The sequence below is a fragment of the Daucus carota genome, chromosome 2, assembly GCF_001625215.2.
Source record: "Daucus carota subsp. sativus chromosome 2, DH1 v3.0, whole genome shotgun sequence".
Lineage (NCBI taxonomy): Eukaryota > Viridiplantae > Streptophyta > Magnoliopsida > Apiales > Apiaceae > Daucus > Daucus carota.
In genome coordinates, this window is record NC_030382.2 from 30,244,280 (window position 1) to 30,265,749 (window position 21,470).

Consider the following 21,470-nt stretch of genomic DNA (forward strand, 5'->3'; position numbering starts at 1 on the left):
CAGAGTTTGAGTAGGGACTGAGGAATCAAACTTCTTCTCTTCAGGAAGATGAAGAGCCTTCCTGATAGTCGCTAGTGAAACAACATACTCTTGACCCTCATAATCGCAGGTCAGAGATGGAGAACCTTTTTCCCCTCCGTCATCGTAATTTGCTGTCCTCCAGAAAGTGAGAACCTGAGAAGGAGAGATGGACTCCGGCTGAGTCAGAGCATACATTAGCTCACTGTGAGCCAGGAAGTCCTGAATAAGATGAAACTCTTTGGGAGCTTCATTGTTATCAAGTATGGCTGAGTAGTTGTTGGTGACGAACTTTGCTCCATTGAACTCGAAAGCAGTTGTCGACATGATTTCTGAAAAGAAAATGAGAGTTCGAGGTTATGCAGGTCAGTTGTTTGACAAAAGGTTTGAGAGAAAATGAGAAGAGGGTTTGAGAGAGAGAGTAAAAATCGTGTGTGAAAAGTGAAGAGTTAAAAATTCAAAATCGATATATATATGAGTGTATACACGACAATCTGATTTCTGCGTTAGTGGGGCACGTGGCAGGTTCTGAACGGTAAAAAAACTTGGTAGTGGAGAAGTAATAATGAGTGGCGTGTGAATCTGAACAACTGTGCACCATATACCAATAAAACACAATAATTTACCGTGTTTTTCTCCACTCAGGAATACAAATGGTTTTTCTACCGTTTGATAATAAAAACTAATATTATCTGACCAGAATATTTATTTTAACTCGGACTTCGATCAGAAGTTGACCATTGACCAGAGTTTAAATAAATGACTTATAATATGACAAATCAACGAGTGATCATAGAATCTTGTAATGATGAGAGATAAATATTCAAGGTCTAAATGACACTTGCTCCTCAGAGTTTGTAAATATTTATTCTCTAAGTCAAAAATTACTCGAAGTCAAAAAAAATGTTAATCACAGAAGTGGAGTGAGGTGTGTGTTAACATGAATTCTCTAATGTCACAGAGATTGTCAAATTTCTTAAATAATATTAGAAGGAATCAGATAATCAGAAAATGTTTTGAACACCTCATAAGCCGAGTTTCTCATAAGATGAATCAGAGTATATCATTTCTTCTCTTTTGAATCGTACTTGACTTTTGGAAGGAAACTCCTCATGGTAAGTGAGTCATAACCTTTGTCAGACTTTTGTTTTCTCAGAGTATTTCTCCAGTAATCAGAGAATGTGAAAAGTCCCCAAAAATTTTTTTTAATTTTTGATGCATGTGCTTAATACCAGCAGTGCACTTGGATCTTTCCTTTCACAATTTTTCTAAGATCTCAAAGGAGTACCTGAGATTGATTTCTTTTGGTCTCTTTTTCTGAGAAGAGATATCTTGAGGATCCATAACTGAAACTAATTAACTCTTAGCTCATAAGGGAAATAAAACAGGTTCTTTACTGAGTACATGTCTAATATTTAAGAAGTAAGACAGTCTAAGTAACAAATTAAACCATGTGTTGTGTGTCAAAAGTTTCCACAGCTGTAATATCACAAAAATCAGACTTTAGAGATGTTTATGACTTAATTCAGGTATTTGCAACATATTCTTCATAGGAGTATCTTTCATCATGAAAAATTCAAGTCATCAGAGTTTGTCGGGTCAGAGTTTAAATATCAGAGTTTATCAAATCAGAGTATAATCATCAGAGTTTAGATCAGAGAATAACAGATGCAGTTGTAGATCAGATTTATAACAACAAATACTAACAGATATAGTATCATGCAATGTATCAGAGTTTAGAGAGGACCAGAAATCATCCCTAATTCGTTTACAAGCCTTGTAAATGTTGCTTCAGCCAGAGGTTTGGTGAAGATATCTGCCAACTGCTGATCTGTTGGAACAAAGTGAAGCTCTACTGTTCCTTCCATCACATGTTCTCTGATAAAATGATACCTTATGCTGATATGCTTGGTCATGGAATGCTGTACTGGATTTCCTGTCATAGCAATAGCACTTTGGTTATCACAATAAATAGGAATTTGAGTCAGAGTTAACCCATAATCCAGTAGTTGATTCTTCATCCATAAGATCTGAGCACAGCAGCTTCCTGCAGCAATATACTCTGCTTCTGCAGTGGATGTGGAGATAGATTTTTGTTTCTTACTGAACCAAGAAACTAATCTTCCTCCTAGAAATTGACAGCTCCCACTTGTACTTTTTCTGTCTATTTTGCATCCTGCAAAATCTGCATCAGAGTAACCAATCAGTGTAAAGTCTGATTCTTTGGGATACCAGAGTCCCATCTCAACTGTTCCTTTGAGATATTTGAAAATCCTTTTGACTGCTACAAGGTGTGGTTCTCTTGGATCTGCTTGAAATCTTGCACAGAGACAGGTTGCAAACATGATATCAGGTCTACTAGCAGTCAGATATAAAAGTGAGCCTATCATACCTCTGTAGTTAGTAATTTCTACTGGTGAACCAGTATCTTTATCTAACTTAGTGGCAGTTGCCATTGGAGTGGTAGCAGCTGAGCTATCCTGCATGCCAAATTTCTTTAGCAGGTTCCTGGTATATTTAGACTGATTAATAAAAATACCCTCATCAGTCTGTTTGACTTGAAGTCCCAAAAAATAGCTCATTTCTCCCATCATGCTCATCTGATATTTGGACTGCATAAGCTTTGAGAATCTCTCACAGAGTTTAGAATTAGTTGACCCAAAAATGATATCATCTACATAGACTTGAACTAATAGCAGATCATTACCATGGTTGAGATAAAATAGAGTTTTATCAATTGTACCTCTGTTGAAACCGCTGTCCAAAAGAAATTGAGCCAGAGTTTCATACCATGCTCTTGGTGCTTGCTTTAGTCCATACAGTGCTTTATCCAATCTGTAGACATGATCTGGAAATTTTGTGTCCACAAATCCTGGAGGTTGTTCAACATATACCTCTTCCTCCAGCTCCCCATTGAGAAAAGCACTCTTTACATCCATCTGAAACACTTTGAATTTCTTATGTGCTGCATAAGCCAAGAAAATTCTGATTGCTTCCAATCTGGCAACTGGGGCAAAGGTCTCATCATAGTCAATTCCTTCTTGTTGAGAATATCCCTTAGCTACCAGTCTGGCTTTATTTCTTGTAATTACACCATCACTGTCTGTTTTGTTCCTAAAAACCCACTTAGTACCAACAATTGATCTGTTCTTTGGTCTTGGTACAAGTGTCCAGACTTTATTTCTCTCAAATTCATTTAACTCCTCCTGCATTGCTGTTACCCAGTCTGCATCCTTTAAAGCTTCTTCCACTTTCTTTGGTTCTGTCTGAGATAAAAATGAATGGAATAAACACTCATTTGCTGTTGCAGTTCTGGTTTGTACTCCAGCATCTGGATCCCCAATAATCAGATCTGGTGTATGAGACTTTGTCCATTTTCTTTCATGTGGCAGTTGATTCCTGGAACTAGATCCTCCCCCATAATCCATGCCAGTATCATTTCGGTTCTCTGATGCCTCTCCCCCATTATTCATGCTATCTCCATGAGCATTCTGAGTTTCTGATGCTCCCCCTGAAGATGTGTTCTCCTGATTCTCTGATGCAGAGTGATCAGAGTTTGAGGAGTCAGAATCAGAGTTTGTGTTTTCTGCCGAGTTTGCAACATTTTCATCCAGATTTTCATCTTGAAAGTGCTCCCCCTCAACATGTGCTTGAGGTTGGTGAGTAGAAGTGACATGCTCTGATATTGTCTCAGAGTCAGAGTTTATGGAATCAGAGAATGCATCTTCATCTTCAAATCTCAGTTGCTCATGATCTTCAAAATCTTCCATTCCAGTAATTTTCTTATCATCAAAGGACACATGAATGGATTCCATGATTACCCTTGTTCTCAGATTGTAAACTCTGAAGGCTTTTGTTGATAAAGGATAACCAACAAAAATTCCTTCATCAGCTTTTAAATCAAATTTGGTTAGCTGTTCAGGATGATTTTTCAGAACAAAACATTTACATCCAAAAATATGGAAGTATTTGAGATTTGGTTTTCTGCCTTTAACCATTTCAAATGGAGTTTTCCCATGTTTGTTAATCAGAGTTGCATTCTGTGTGAAGCAGGCAGACTGCACAGCCTCAGCCCAGAAGTAGGTTGGTAACTTTGCTTCCTCCAACATGGTTCTAGCAGCTTCAATCAGAGTTCTGTTCTTCCTTTCTACAACACCATTTTGTTGAGGTGTTCCAGGTGCTGAAAATTCCTGTTTAATGCCATTTTCTTTACAGAACTCCTCCATTTTAAAATTCTTGAACTCAGTGCCATTATCACTTCTGATGATCTTTACTGCATCTTTAGAGATTTTATTCAGCTGTCTGACATGCTCAATCAATAAAGATGGTGTCTCATCCTTGCTGTATAGAAAATATACCCATGTATATCTGGTAAATTCATCAACAATGACCAGAGTATATCTCTTCTTTGCAATGGACATTATGTTTACTGGTCCAAAAAGATCAACATGAAGCAGATGATATGGCTCAAGAATTGAGGACTCAGTTTTACTTTTAAATGAAGACTTCCTCTGTTTTGCTTTCTGACAGGAATCACAGAGTCCATCTGGAGTGAAAACTGATTTTGGAAGTCCTTTCACAAGATTTTTCTTCACAAGCTCATTTATATTATTGAAGTTCAGGTGAGATAATTTCTTGTGCCAGTTCCAGCTTTCTTCAATACTGGCTCTGCCAAGTAGACAGATTGCAGAGCTTTCAGAGTTTAAAGATAGCTTGGCTTCATAGATGTTCCCATGTCTATATCCTTTTAGAACAACTTTTCCAGTGGTTTTACTGATAACCTCACAGTGTTCCTCTAGGAAATCAACATGATATCCTCTGTCACAGATTTGACTTATGCTCAGCAGATTGTGCTTAAGTCCTGAGACCAGAGCTACAGATTGTATGATGACATTTCCAAGATTGATATTGCCATATCCCAAGGTTTTCCCTATGTTGCCATCTCCATAAGAAACATTTGGGCCAGCCTTCTCCACAAAGTCTGATAGCAGGGCTTTATTTCCTGTCATATGTCCTGAGCATCCACTGTCCAGAACTAGGATGTTCTTCCTGTTGCCCTGCAATCACATACACAACTAATGATTAGTTTTAAGGACCCAGACTTGCTTGGATCCTTTGTTCTTGTTGAGTTTGTTAACACTAGCAGCGGAAGATTTATCAGAGTTTAAATCAGAGTTTGTGCTAACAGACTTTTTAACGGATGCTGAACTAGGAGAATCAATCTTTTTCTTCAAAGAAGGTTTTAATTCAGAATAATCATAATATAAACTATGGTATTCCTTACAAGTGTAAATGGAATGCCATAAACTACCACAATGAAAACAAGGATTCTCTGGTCTAAATCTAGTATTCCTAGTCTTAACTTCTGATTTTGGAGACATAGCATTTATGTCCTTATTTTTCCTGCAAAAAGAAGCAAGATGATTAGGATTACCACAATTATGACAAGTTTTCCTAGGAGCATTTGGAATAGGCATATAACTGTTGCTTTTGTTTATTCCAACCTTTCCATTCCTATTTTTCCTAGGTTCCTTAATCCTGTTTTCTTTCTTAACCTCCTTGAGCTTATGCTTAAGTTGTTTCTGAGTCATCAAACCAATGTTAACCTGTTTAGGTATATCAGTCTTTGATTCTACAACAAATCTTACTGGAACTACCCTAGGTTTTTCAATTTTAATGGTTTCCTGTTTATATGACTCAGCTTCATTTTTATCAGAGTAACCTAACCCTTTCTTCCAGTTCCCACTTTCTAAGATATTCTGAGTAGTCTTCCCTGAGTTAGTCCAAGTTCTGATTATCTCTCTTTCCTTAGCAAGTTCTGATTCAAGAGAAGCATTTTTCTTTAAGAGTTCATTTTTAACAAAGATAGAATCATCTCTTTCCTTCTGAACTTCTAGCATCTGAACTAGTTCCTTTTCAAGATAATCATTTCTTTTCTTAACATCCAAGATCTCAGATTTTAGTCTGTCATTTTCTAAGGTCTGATCTCTATAACTAACATGCAGAGTTTTAAGAAACAATCTTAACTCAGTTATATCCTCAGTATCAAAAGCAAGAGTGGAATGAGGTACCTTAGTTTCAACAGTCTCAGTGCTGTTGTCCATGTTTGCCATCAAGGCATAGTTGACTTCTTCCTCTGATTCTGATGAGTCTGCCCAACTCCCCTTCTTTGTGATAAAGGCCTGTTCCTTTTCTTTCTTAGCTTTCTTGCACTCAGTTGCAAAATGTCCTTTCTCTCCACAATTGAAGCAGGTGTATTTAGACTTATCAGATTTTCCAGATTTTTCTTCTTTGCCTTCATTCCTTTTGAAGACCTTCTTATCAGAGTTTCTGTCTTTCCTTGAGAACTTCTTCCCTTTGTTGAAGTTCTTGTAAGCCATCTTCTTGAAGCTTTTCACCATCAGTGCTGCCAGCTGCATCATCTCAGTATCACTGTCATCAGAGTCTGACAGTATATCAGAGTTTGAGTCATCATCAGAGTTTGATGACTCAGTATCAGACTTTTTGACATGAGCTTTTCCTTTGCTTTTCACAACTGTTTGTTCTTGAACTTTTAGAGCAACTGGTTTGGGTTTGCCACCATGTCGTCTGCTTCTTTGCTCCATTTCAAGTTCATGAGTTTTCAACCTTCCAAAGATGTCATCCAGAGACATCTCTTCAAGGTCATGGTTGTCTCTTATAGTGGTTACCTTCAAATCCCACTTTTCAGGAAGAGCAAGTAAAAATTTGAGATTTGAATCTTCTAAATCATACTCTTTATCCACTAGAGACAGATCATTCAGCAGCTTGACAAATCTGTCATAAAGATCAGTCAGTGATTCACCAGACTTTGCATCAAAGTGTTCATACTCTTGAGTAAGTATGGTTCTTCTGTTTTTCTTGATGGCTTTGGTTCCCTGACATCTGACTTCCAAAGCATCCCATATTTCTTTTGCAGTTTTACAGCCAATCACTCTATTTGACATAGCATTATCAAGAGCACTGTGCAACAAGTGCTTCACTTTTGCATCTTTACTGATTGATAAGATGTCCTCAGGAGTATAGTCTTTCTTCTCTTTGGGAATCATCTTCTGAGGTTCATCTCCAACTGCAACAGAGAGCTTTGTTGGCATGTGTGGACCATCATAAATCCTGTCCAGGTATTCTGGATCTGTAGACTCCAAAAACATAGTCATTCTGACCTTCCAGATAGGATACTCAGATGCCTTAAGGATCGGAACCCTAAGTGACTCATATCTACAGGTTTGTGATTTCTCAGACATGATTGTGTGATTAAGATCTCACTGTAGGTATGTTAACAGAGCTCGCTCTGATACCACTTGTTAGGCCAAATAAACTCACTATATAAGATAATATAGTGAACACAATCAAAGACAAAACACCAGTGTGAGAGAATAATTCAACTAAACTCTTATTCACAAATCACAGTAGCTTACAAATAATCTCTTAGTGATTTATATCTTATCACTAAGAGCTGCTAGGTTACACGAATGATATTCAATTGATAACTCATCTAGAGTAAACCCTAAGCTGTGTTTATATACACAGTTACATGATATCTACTGATTGATTTATAATTATCTGCTTCCTAAAATAATCTAATCAGTAGCTATCCTTCTGCTGTCCTGATCTGCACAATCTCTCCTGATCTTTATCTTCCTTACTTAGTCAGATATGCTCCTGAAAATCAGCCGCCTGCAAACTCTGATCATCGTTTAAACTCTGATCATCGTTTAAACTCTGATCCAGCTGTCAGACGTTAAACTCTGATTTCCAGCTAAACTCTGATATTTGCTTCTGCACACTAAACAAGTTAGATACCTGTGACATCATCAAATATGTAACAAACCAACATTGGTAGAGTTCACAGAAAATTGATTTGTATAAGCATGATTCATGCTATCATGATAATTGGGCATGGCAGACATGTTAAAAGCATTAAAGAATGGATTAGGCATGAAAGGCATATTAGCATATTGAATGGGGGTAGGAGGAAACATAGGCATGTATGACATGTGAGAGTTCATCATAGAATTAGACATGCAATGATCAGATAGAGCATTTTTGCAATTAACAAGAAGATGATTAACACTACCATATTTGGAACAGGTTTTTCTGACAGCATGTTTGTCAGGAGTGTAATCATTCTTTTTGTTGATCCCAACTTTGCCATTCCTAGAACTCTTCTTCTTCCCTTTTCCAGCTTCCATTCTTTCTTCACCATGACCAATTCCTTCTTTTTCAATCTTCTTGGAACTACCAGATTCCTTCACAAAGTTCTTATTGATGGGCCCATATTTTTTATCCAACTTTTTGAGTTTGTTTTCATCAACTGCTGTTTGATTCTTTGATGGATAGCTTTCATCCATTGATTGAGAATCTATCAATGGATGATCACTATCCACTAAGAGATCAGATTCACCTAACACTTTTTGGTTCTTTCTCCAGGCACTTTTACAAGTTTCCTCAAGAACTTGTGTGGAGCACATGTTCTCAAGAACATTCCTAGAATCCTTCCATTTAGCAATAATCTCTTGTTCCCTTTCCAATTGCTTTTTGAGAATCTCTTCTCTTTTTAGAACAGCCAACAACTCATCCTTGGCAAGCTCAGAAGCCTTTTTGAATTTATCCATTTGGATTAATTCAGTTTCAAGCTTTCCGTTTTTTTCAGCAAGCAAATCATTAGTCCCTTTAATTCTAACATTTTCTTTTCTTAGAGATTCAAGAGAGACTCTAAGGTTATAGATTTCATTGGACATGTCATCAATGATTTGTTTACATTCAGATTTAGTGAGATCAGCTGTGTTGGTTGTTTTTACCTGTCCATTGCTGGTGATGGAAGAATCAGCATCATCTCCAATTGCCATCAAGGCAAGATTGACATGCTCCTCAATGTCAGAATCACCTTCATCAGCAGCCCAGTCACCATCCTCAGTTATGAATGCCTTTTCCTTGCTTTGCTTGAGTAGGTCAAAATATTTTCTTCTGTAATCTACATTCTCTGAGGAGGATCCTTTCTTTTCAGCAGAAGGTCTTCTACACTCATTAGAGAAATGTCCAGGTAAACCACAGTTGAAGCATTTGAATTTTGATCTATCAACCATACCAGATGGTTTAGATTGATTTCCTCTGTTGAATGGTCTAGAGCTGACAGCATTTCTTTTGAATTTGAGTTTGGAGAATTTTCTGGCAAGAAATGCTAGATGTTCATCAAGATCATCTAGCTCATCTTGAGCTGAGGGTTCTTCATCTTCCTCAATGACTTTTCCTTTCTTCTTTCCATCATCCTTCTTTCCTTCACAAGCAGAGCTGCTTGAGGTCTTTCCAGCAATCACAGACTTTAATGCCTTCTCCTCTTCCTCTTCCGTTTCTGCCACAAGAGCCACAGTTTTCTCCCTCTTGGAGTTCTTTTCCAGTTCTTCATCTTGCTGTATTTCAAGCTCATATGTTTTAAGAATACCATATAATTTGTCAAGAGAGTATTCATTAAAATTCTGAGCCTGTCTTAGAGCAACAGTCATGGGTTTCCAATCTCTAGGTAAAGCTCTCAAGAATTTGAGATTTGAATCCTTGACCATGTAGATTCTGCCATACAACTTTAATCCATTTAACAGTTTTTGAAATCTGTTAAACAAATCATTTAGAGATTCACCAGATTTAGAGTGAAAGCTCTCATACTGTTGAACAAACAGCTGCATTTTGTTTTCCCTAACTTGATCAGTGCCTTCACATAAGGTTTGAATGGTATCCCATACTTCCTTTGCAGTTGGACAGTTGATAACACTATCAAACATGTCATCATCAATACCATTGAACAGAATGTTCATAGCCTTGTTATCCTTGTGCACTTCTTTCTCATCTTCCTCAGTGAACTCAGAAGGATTTTTAGGCACTTCAACATCTTCAGCTTCACTTCCATCAAGTCTCAGGGCAGTGTTGATTTTAACTGGAACATGTGGTCCTTTCTCTATACAGTTGATGTAGCTAGGATCCAAGGAGAGAAGATGCATCCTCATTTTCACTTTCCAATGAAAGTAGTGTTCTTTGACCAGCATTGGAATCTTGACTCCTTCATCTCTTCTTCCCATTGTTGATTGTCTTTAGGATCTGAAAACTTCTTGTATGTTAGAAGCCCAGCTCTGATACCAATTGTTATTCAGACAATTCAAACAATAAGTTAGATTGTAGAAGGGGGGGGGTTGAATACAATCTACAAAAATTTCAATATCTTTTTGCACAGCAGATCATATTCAAAATACAAGAGAATATAAAAGCTAAAACAGAAATTTAAAGAACGAGGATCTTAAAAATTTCAGGTGGATTGTTTGATCCACCTGAGAGATTTTTATATCAAGAACCTTCCAAGTAAAAATACTTGGCTGCTTACAAAAGAATGAAGAGCAGAAGCTTACAATTTCTTACTACCTTTTTCTAATGCTTTGCTCTTCAGTTCTTGGTGTTTGATACTTTGAAATGTGAAATTACAAAGTGAATATATACTACTACAAACAAAACTAGTATGTAAAAGTATTTTCCTACACACTTTCTAGCTAGTACAAATATAGAATTTCTTGGACTTGATACTGCATTTGGCAGCTTGAAATTCTTGTTGCTTTGCCAGAAATGGTAGGCTTCGAGGTTCTCAATATTTGACTAAACTCCTTTTGGTTTAGCTTCCAAAGCTGGTGCAGCATCTATCACATCAACCCATGTGGACTTTGTCTTTTCCCTGACTTGCAGCTGTCAATTGCTGATAATCAATTGCTAATATCATCAATTGATGATACACTGAAATAGCAGTTGATAGTCTTCTTTGAGTTATGGGATAATGATGATGTTGATGTAGCGGTTGATAATCTTCTTTCCAAATAGCCATTGATACTTTAAATTACCGATCGATCTTCACTTCACTTGAATAGATTACATGACTTCTCATATTTACAATTATGTCACCCTATCTAAACATCCATTGATAGATCAACTACTAATCAAAAAGTACACATTATTTTACATCAACTGCTAAAATGCTCCAGCTTTGTTACAATACCTCATCAGCCGTTGATGGGTCAATCTGATCAATTGATACTGTCTTAGCATGCTACCAATTGATCAGCTACATGCAATTTTATTCTAAGTAAGAATAAAATACCTTGTATCATCAAGCATCACATATTCCTAACAGTGGTTATGGGATTCTCGTCGTTGATTGTGCTCAAAAGGTTGTGAGGCAAGAAAAAATCCCAGAGGATTTAAATTGAAGGGTTCCAATTTTCTTTTTTCTGCTACCCCTATCTACGAGGAGGTGGTCAATGACCTGAAATATCTGTTCCACTTGGACTTTTAGGAAAGAAACTCCTTCATGTACATAATAATGTGGCAATTGATGTGGTGTGTTTTAATTGAAGTTGTTGATGTAAATACAAGGGGCCCATTCCAATTAAAACATACCACATGTCATTATGTACTCCCTCCGTCCCAAAATAGTTGTCACATTTGGTTTTGTGCCGGTCAAATTGACTAAAGTTTGACTGAGATTTATTAATATTTTATCAATTGACAAAATAAAAAAAATATGCCACTGGAAATAATTTTTAATCTAGTTTAAGATGTAATTTTCAGTTTTTTAAGATAATGAGTGATTGACTTATAATTTTTGGTCAAAACTTAGTCAATTTGACCAAAAAAATAGAAATGTGACAACTATTTTGGGACGGAGGAGTGCACCAAGCATTTTTCTAAAAATATGTATAAAGTCGTGGAAAAGAGAAAAAAAATAGGTGAAGTGGTGGGACCCATTGATGTTTAATATATAAAACAGAGATAGTGGAGTAAAAGTAGTGTGAAAAAAAAAAGAAAAAATGGGAAAGTGGCGGGACCTATTAACTATTTTAGTAAAGTTTTGTAATGTAAAAAAATGAGTGGAACGTCCAAAAAAGGAAACCGTAAAGAATCCGGTGGGAAGGAGGGAGTACGTGGTAATGTAAAATCCAAAACATTACTATCATCTTTTATCAGTATATGCTAAAATATTCTTAAATGGGAGAAGTCGCTCTATTCCAAGAACATAACACCAGGATTGCTGTGTTGTAGATGGGCAGGTCATTTCAGAATAGACACCAGTCGCAGTTCCATAAGCTTGATTTTCGGAAACAGACCGATTGAGGTGACACTGGGTGGTGTGACAAATTTAAAGTTAGACCTGAATAGGGAAGGAAAGAGAAGGATGCATGTTGCAAACCAGGAAGATAACTTTTTCAGGTTGAGCATTGCAATAATGTCAACACGATAATAGACAAATTCATTTATCCTCTCAAATAAAAAGGATATACACCAAAAAGAAACATGAAAGCAAATGGAAGACATTTCTTCATCGCTATGGGGCATACATGTTCAAGTTGTAGTGACCAATTCAGCAGCAGAGAAGCTAGCAGTTGACGGTTGCAACAGCCTGATTTGAAGGGGCCTGCAAATACGAATATCTTTCATATAACAAAAGACAAGCCTGAAAAACGACGCAAACTTATAAGAAATTTGATTATCAAAAAAATGAAAAAAAGTAAGAATTTTTCTTGAAATTAGAACTTTGTCTAGTTTTTTTTTCTCTCTTCTCTCTAGCCGCCTCTCTCTTATCTTATCATCCTGACAGGGCTTCCATCGGTTTACCGGTGGAAAGCCCCAAATCTTTTCATTTAATTGCTTGTTCTTGCTTGTTTAATTGATTTTCTTATCTCCCTTTTTTGGGAAAGTTTTCTTAGATCTGTATTACCGAAACTTTCGATTTTCATTCTTATTCGCTTCCAGAGAGCTTTCTGGATTTGTGAGTGGATCGATTATCTTCTAGTGTAGGGTCGTGGTATAGATTTAATTGTTTTAGTTTGTAGTTGGATTTTCTCTCGTTTTGTTTTGATTTCTCTCCTTGGTGAGAGTGTGTGATTTTTTTCTTCTTCTTTTGTGAGAGTTGGTTTGGATTTATTAATAAAAGCCTTCCGCGAATTGCATTTGTGATTGATAGCTCAAACATAGTTATTGGAAATGATGGTGAACACAGAACAAGGATATATACATATACCATCGTCAATTTGAACATCGTTTATTTGTCTCATCTTGGGTATGAAGACAGACATGTTAATCTATTCTATGTTTGTTTGACTCGATCATTCTTGTAGATGCCGTATGGCTATATTTATTGAATTATCTCCTTCTCGAACTTTGCTTAAAATGAGATATGCCACCACACATTATTTCACCTGGTGCATGATCTCATTCACATATTATTTTACATGATTTATTTTTCATATATATCTTGTAAAAATCATAACAAATTGCAAAAATAGATTTTAATATAATTCTCTTTCCGCAAAATCTTATAAAGAAATTACTGAGAAAAATAAGAATAATTTTGAAATCGCATTTTCTGAAAATGAAAAATATTTTCAAGGAAACTTTTTAGTAAAGCAAGGAATTCTTTCTAAAATCAGAAAAACAAAATTTGATTAAAAAAAAGAAAATATATTTAACATCCCTATGTTTAATTTTTTAAATAAAAGAAACTCTACCTTTTATTTTGTCAAAACCAAAGAGATGCATGAAGACATAAAAGATACAAAAGGTTCTGTCTTCTTACCTCTTATCACTAGAGACGAGATTAATGAGAACCTACAAAAAATTGACTCTAAAACTAGATCAACGACTAAAATGGTTTCATCTAGGATTTATAAATTTTTTGTTGAAATCTGAGTTCAAAGAAGGTATAGATTTCCTATTAAGATGGCCTTCATAGACAACAGAATCAATGATCGAAGAGACTGTATTTTAGGTGTTTTTAGAGGAAACCTAGCTTACCAAAAATTTATGTTCTATCATAAATTTCCTTTTAGTATAGACACTAAATATTTAGATCAAGTATCATCTTTTGTGCATCAGTTCGAAAGAGAAAATTTGATGAATCATGGAGACAAGGTCTTTAGCATAACATATCTTATAGCCAATTTTCTAAAAATCTCCAATTTAACCGATTAATCCCCTGCAAGGTTGGCCACCGATTCGATTTTTAAAATCTGATTAATCCTTATATATATTTCTTAATCGAAGTATATATGATAAATTACTAAAATTAAAATGCTATATTACTTTAAATATGAATAATTATAGAGTTTATGAATATAGTAAATATATTAGTTTATGAATATGGTAAATATAAATAATATTTTAATATTAAAAATAAATCTGCTTTTCACTCCGATTAATCCCCAATTTCCGATTAATCCCTGAATCGGTAACTCAACCGATTAGGTCCGATATTAGGTCCGATTTCCGATGTATATAACACTGCTTATAGTTTATGCATTAACCAATAGTCATCATAGCATTGACTATAGGAAAAAAAAACATAGAATTAGAGGATGTTTTCTCAAAAATAGGATCAATAGAAGAGAAACAATTCTCTGAAATTAGTCCTTTAGATAATTCGTGAGCTATTGACATTGCTAAGAATAAGCCATTTTTGGGACAACCACCTAGAATGAGTTTCAGAAGAAACAATCTAGAAATTGGAGAAACGTCTGATAGCAACCTGCTAAATAGTGTCTCTAGAAAAGTTAATAATCTATGTCAAAGATTAGAACTTTTATAATGACTACACCTTTTATGATGCAGCCATACATTTATAAGAAAGGAAAAATCCTTAATATCAAGAAATTGAATGAAGGATTTGATAGTCAGCAAAGAAAGTATATCTTTAGCGGATATACTGGAAATCAGAGTCTTACAACCCTCATTTTTTCTACTAGTAATCTTAAGCATATTACAGGTAATGTTATAAATTATTAAGTTATTTTGGACTCAGTAAAGATCCTAGTGAAAAATTGCTTAAAACATTAAGTGTTTATGACAAGTTTTCCACCCTCTTTTAGAGAGAGAGCACACGAAATTAGAAGATCTCAAAATAGAAGATGACCCCGTCCAGCGGTTGAAAAGCGCTCGGCAGACCTCATCCAGCCATAACGCTAAAAAGTGCTGGACGTAGGTTATAATCCTAACCAGAAAATTGGCTGCCAGCTATGGGGTCCTGACATATATGTCAAGGACTTGGACCCGATAGATATTTTGAGACGACGATGACTCCCGTTTTTCCAGTAACGTATGTGCTATCATCATCAAACTGATTAACACAAAACAAAATTCACTGACTGATGACTGCCACTTCATCCTCATCAAATTAATCAACAATTCAACATTTTAAATTCAATGACAAAGTTGGTGTAACTTGAATTATGTTCTCAAATTATTTTTCAAAACAACGTCGTAGATAGATAACTGATTTTAATTGGACAATTTATATATATACGGGAAGTCTCATTATTATTAATAAGAGTGGACCAATCACACATCGTCAACTAAATTTAGAAAAAAGTATTAAGAAACAAAACTTATCTAGCATTTTCCAAATTTTAAATTTATTGACAAAGTGCACATATAAGCCATCGTAGTCTAATAATTTAACAGCACAAAATTATAAATTCAGAGTTCTATGATAATTTCTGTTTACAGGGATGTTCTCCCTTGTACTGCCCATATCCATATCCATATCCATGTACATGTACACAAAGAAACACAGAAGGAATACCGTATTAGTGACCTTCATTAGATGACCAACAAGAACCCCAAATTATTTTGGATCGGTCCTTTACAAGAAAATGCCCAGAACTCGGCCACTACTCTATAACCATAGGTAAATGTTCCCCACTATATTTAAAACTGAAACACCAAAATAGTCTAAATCATCGACATCACTACAAGGGAGATGGAGTGAGCAGGGGTTCTTTGCTAGACCCGCTGCTTCGAGCCCTTTCTTTCCAGATATTCTCTACTTCCTCAAAGCTCAAACCCTTTGTTTCAGGAACATAGACCATCACAAACACAAATGCGACCACTGCAATTCCAGCAAGTATAAGAAAAGTTGGCCCAGTTCCAACAGCATCAGCAGTGGACAAAAAGCTTTGTGCAACTATCAAGTTTGATATCCAATTTACTGTAGCTGACATTCCTCCGCAAATTCCTCTGTAAGATTGGGAGTATATCTCAGTGTTCACTGTCCACGGCACAGGTCCCATTCCAGGTGCAAAGAAAGCAATGTAAAGGGCTAAACCGAAAACTGCAACCCACCCATAGTCTCCGTTGGGTGATTGCATAATAAAAGCCACAGACAAGAGAATTAGGGACACAATTACACCAGACAGGCTACTTAATGCTAGTTTCCGACGGCCATAATTGTCAATTAGGTATATACCTAGTACTGTACCGATGGCATTCATCAGTGCAACTATAAGAGAGAGTAGAAGTGCCAAACGATTAGAACTGAAACCAGCCATCTGAACGATTGTTGGGCTGTAATACATAACTGTGTTGATCCCGATAAATTGCTGAAATGCCTGCACGTTTATGTTTGCTCTACACTCAATTTACTGAATAAAAATAGAAGCAACGACACAGAAGACTTGTAAAATTAAGCATATAATGTTTTAAGGGAACACTAACCACTCTATGAGGATAAGAAAGCATTGATGGTATACTTTGTGGTGTAGAATAACCATATTAGAGGCAGCATTGAGGATCAGAGAAAAGAAGTTATAAAACTGACGCTTTAAGGTATAGTTATATAGTTACATTATTACAATACCAACATAATGTTCAAATTGAAGAATTCGGCAGGACTTCTTTACCAACTAAGCAATATTTGTCTGCTGGAAAAGTTGCAGGTGATATAATTAGGATTAACAGGAGTACTTGTTTTCTCTTAATACAACGATGCATCTAAAGAGGAAGCACCTCGGCCCACACCTGTGACTGATGATGTTTAATTTTTTATCATATACTTTAATTACAAAAATGAAAGCAACCGACTAATACATGTAGCAATCAGGATTCGCAAACAGCATGCATGAAACACAGATAATTATTATAGATGATCCGCTACTTGGGCTATTCAAAGAGTTGAAATTTCAAAATCATTTCTATGTTGACACACTAAGTACGTTAACCACAATACAAACTATTTAATCTGGATCAGACAAACAGATATTACATACTACTTGCTACAAAAATCAAAACGAAAAAAATAAAGAAGCTGAAGTAAAGGTATTAAAACCTTGACATTGCATCCCCTGACATTGATGGTAGAAGGCACTTCAGTTTAAGCAAACCAGTATGAACAGTACTCAATACAGAGAAACCGCTCATAAAAATAGAAGTTTAGAAACGGTTTCTGTCTTCGATATAATGAGGGAATCAAAAACATGCACCCTTGTGTTATATTAAAATAAAACACTTAAACAATTTGGTAACTGGAAATTATGCTACTACCTGAAGTCCAGCTCCTGCTAGAAACGCAAGTCTAACTTCTTTTATCCTGAAAACGTCCCAGTAGCTAACAGCATTCTTTCTTAACAGTTCTTCTTCTTCCAGTGCAGAATCAAGATAGCCAATTTCCTCCTCTAGTCGAAAGGGGTCGTAAATTTTAGAAAGCACAACTATTGCTTCACTTTTGTCTTTCTGTACATTAATGGAATATGATGTTAAGAATCAGAAGTCATCCAGAACCTACTCTAGCAAAAAATAATGGTGTTACTACCTTTATGTAAAGCCACCGTGGGGATTCTGGTAAGAATAGCATGAGTACAAACTGAATGACAGCTGGCACAGCAGCAACCCCAAGCATCCATCGCCATGTGCCACGAACCTGATCAGGAATTACACCGAAACAATTATGACAGGAACTTGAAAATTGTAAAGATATGGTAATTGACTATACTTGATTTTGTGAGTTGTAACTTCGTATCACGGTAGTTGAAATATCTTTAAGTTACTACAATCAATGAAACAAACATTGCCAGAGGAACACACTGAAATAAGACAAATGAGCTGTGTTCAATAATACTATAGCCTATAGGCAATTATTAATCAAAAGACAAACATGGAATTTAAAGATAAAAACGAAGTTGATCGACAATATATTTTTGACACCGGTATAATTAACCGGACTACATTATCAATAGATGCATATTTTTCAACCAAGATCAGAATATGCAAGCATGCATCTCAAAGGGGGCCTAGAGTTTTTAAGTGAAAGCAAGTGCAACTAGCACTACCCGTTAGGTGGCCTATCTCAAAGAGCCCCATCTCGACCTGTGGGCAATTTAGCTGCCTTTAACACGCTAAAAACGGGCCCCTGAAGCCAGACACTAAGCTACATTTTCGATAAATATCAAACGGACAAGCCCATGGGTGCCAGAGATACTACAAAAACTAATCTTTATCTAAAAGATGAGAACAAGCCAAATTATATGCAAACACACTGATTATGTAATAGATCCCCAAATGGTTCTAAAGAAAATATTACTAATTTTCTAAAGAAAAAGCCTAAATTCATATGAAGTATGACTAAGCACCTACTGTACTATCAACAACAAATGAGGATTGAGGGACATATCCAGAAAAACGATAAAAAGGAAAGAACACCGCTTAAATGGATGGAGAACTTAAAAATAATTTTCTAAGCCAAGCGCATCAGGTTTGAACCTTAATGCCGCCCATATTTATACTGAAGCCTCCACCTGACGAAATTTACTAGTACCAACTCATAAATCCCTACTATGTAAAAATAAGATACACAAAGTTGAACTCTATGACATTCATTGACAACTAATAAACAACTTTATGATACATACGTACTCGAATCAAAAGCATTACAGTAATCTTACAAGCCACCAATATCATAATTAAACGCAGACTTGTTCATGCAAAACATGAGATAAATCTAACCTTTGTAAATGCAAGATTGACTAGGTATGACAGAAATTGTCCACCAGTTATCATAAGCACATTAGTGCTCACAAGACCACCCCTAATTTCAGATGGCGATGCTTCTGCTATATACATTGGAGCAGTGACAGACGCGGTACCTACACCGAGACCAACCAAGAATCGTCCAAATATAAGAACATATGGGTCTGGCGCAGCGGCCATTCCAAAGGATCCTAATATAAATACCACATCCGCAATAAGCGTGGCCCTTTTACGCCCATAGGCATCATTTATCCACCCACCCACAGCAGCCCCAATTATGGCCCCAACCAAAGCCATGCTGACAATAGTTTCCTAGCGCCCAAAAACTTGCACATAAGATTGAAAAGAAACAAACAAAAAGTCTAAAAATAAAGCAAAATAAAAACAGTATATTAACGAGTAAACATCAAATTTGAAGTCCAATCGATGAACAGAAAAAGTAAAAAGCTTAAATTAATTGCACCTGTAGGAAACTACTTTGATTGACTGCTGGAAAGTCATCGCGGATATAAAGAAGAGCACCGGAAATAACTCCTGTAAACAACAATACATGTGATATAACTTATAAGTAACTTGATTGGGGAGAAAAAAGTAAGATGCGATGAGATGTGGTAAAAAGCATGAGCAGTGAGCACACCAGTGTCGTAGCCAAAAAGCAGACCCCCAAAGCCAGCGACCAAAGCCAAGGCCAAAACAAATGAATTGCTAAAATATGTTATTTTTCTGCCATTTGCCCCGACGCCACTGCCCCCAGCCCCACTCTCCGTCGTCATTTCACCGCTTTCTTACTGTGTTGTTTTTATTAGGAGCCAAGCCGCACCAGGGGAATGGAAATCAGCGGCCGATAATTAGGGGATTAATAATCACTCGTTTCACGCATATATATATACGTGTACGACATGTACAAGCAAAACGAAGTTTCCAGAATACGAGTATTTGGGCCTGTCTTTTGTATATTCACTGTTTCTCTTTTATCCCCTCTCCTTACCGGATGCGGTTAATTATCAAGTTGGTTATTGAAATGTACTTAATGAATCTAAATTAATTAATGAACTCAAAACGGTATCAAGATGGTCAATAAAATCATTATAAATATCAAACAAGTATTTTGAAATATGAGTTCAAGTAATAAAAATATTATTTTTAAAATTTTACACATTATTTTTAAATATTATCACAACCAACTATAAAGTTATGACTTCTAGTATTTAAAATAGTATATTTATATTTTATCAAGTTTATTTATTATTTATATTTTATTATATAGTTATTTTCTTTGTTTTAATTAAAAATAAATAATAAATAAACTTGATAAAATCTAAATATATTATCATAAATATTAGAAATCATAACCTTTTACTTGGTTTTGGTAACATTCAAAAACAATGTGTAAAACTTTATAAATAATATTTGTACTGCTTGAATTCATATTTCAAGGTACTTGTTTGATATTTATGGTCACTTCAGTGACCATCTTGATACCGTTTTGAGTTCAGTGACCAACTTGATATATTATGCCCACTTTAGTGACCAACTAGATAATTAACCCCAAAATTAAATGTACTAGTACTCCCTCCGTTCTTAAATATCTGTTTTTCTAAAAATTAGCACACAGATCAATATCACGATGAGTAGTGCTACGTACTCTAAATTCTGTTCTCAAATTACGTGATAACTATATTACTAATTTTAATTGGGTGGTTAATGTGTATACAAGGGATTCCATTATAATTAGGTTGTGTTCACTTTGCGAGAATGGAATCGGAAAGGAAAGGAATTATCATTCTATTCCCTTGTTCGCTTGTCCAATTATTTAGCGGAGTAAAATGAAACTGGCAAACTTTCTTCTTAAGATTCATTTATTGATATCAATTTTAATACATCAACCATTAAACTTTTTCCTCCAAGCAAATAGGGAGTAGTTAACTCAGCTTAAAATAAGGGTCAGTCTCCCAAACCCTCTTTTTCTCTCTGCCCCTCCTCTTTCTTTTTCTTTTGCTTAGCAGCCGTCGGGGCTTGCACCGGATCTCTACCGGTGGTAAGCCCCAAACCTTTTATTTCCTTTGTGTTTTCTTGCTTCTTTCAATAAAATTTATTTTAAAGTTTTAATTTTCCTAAAAATCTTCCTTGTTATGTAAGATTAGTCTGTTTTTTTCCTTAAGTTTTGGCATTAGCTTGTTTTTTCGAATCTAAGGAATTAAAGTCTTTTTCGATTTGGCCTTCTTTTTCTTAGATCTCAATTCCACGGAGCTACGGATTTGTCATTCTTCCCGGTGATTTTGTTCTCGAAAGTGGACCGAGTTATCTTGTTTTTGTGGGTTTGTTCCCCAAATCTTACGATTGCCTTGGTTTAGCTAGATTTTATTTACGCATTTGCAAATATAAGGTTGCTAGTTTGTCACGTGTGGTTTTGGTTTTTTTGTTGTCTCACCATTTGCGTGAGTTTTGTTATTTTCTCACCGTTTGTGTGAGTATGGTGCTTGATTTAGTAATAAAAGTTGCTGGGGGATTGCATTCTCAGTTGATAGCTCAAACTAGTTATGGCGGGAGCGAAAATGGCGAAGCATGTGTATATATCATCTTCAACAGACCATGTGATTTTATCTCCA

The 21,470-nt window shown here is 35.8% G+C and overlaps 1 protein-coding gene across 2 annotated transcripts; it reads right to left on the minus strand.

Annotated features, from left to right (window-relative positions):
* Positions 1 to 15,529: 15,529 nt before the first annotated feature.
* LOC108205655 (inositol transporter 1) lies at positions 15,530 to 19,797 on the minus strand. 2 transcript variants are annotated; one of them, XM_017375652.2, is made up of 6 exons: positions 19,499 to 19,797; positions 19,325 to 19,395; positions 18,838 to 19,173; positions 17,648 to 17,755; positions 17,380 to 17,568; positions 15,530 to 16,448 (listed from the first exon to the last, which is right to left on the minus strand). In XM_017375652.2, exons 1-6 carry the CDS (start codon positions 19,632 to 19,634, stop codon positions 15,810 to 15,812), a joined length of 1,479 nt encoding a protein of 492 aa, XP_017231141.1. In that variant the 5' UTR covers positions 19,635 to 19,797; the 3' UTR covers positions 15,530 to 15,809. The 2 variants fall into 2 exon arrangements, with proteins under 2 accessions (XP_017231141.1, XP_017231142.1); XM_017375653.2 differs by lacking the exon at positions 19,499 to 19,797 and having other exon boundaries at positions 18,838 to 19,187.
* Positions 19,798 to 21,470: the final 1,673 nt, after the last annotated feature.

What these genes read in the sequence shown, in the direction of transcription:
- LOC108205655 (XM_017375652.2), bottom strand. Translation starts at nt 19,634, where the DNA reads ATGACGACGGAGAGTGGGGCTGGGGGCAGTGGCGTCGGGGCAAATGGC. An exon ending in GCTTTTTGGCTACGACACTG is followed by an intron (nt 19,396 to 19,498) that starts GTGTGCTCACTG and finishes TGTTGTTTACAG; the next exon opens with GAGTTATTTCCGGTGCTCTT. An exon ending in ATCAAAGTAGTTTCCTACAG is followed by an intron (nt 19,174 to 19,324) that starts GTGCAATTAATT and finishes TTTGGGCGCTAG; the next exon opens with GAAACTATTGTCAGCATGGC.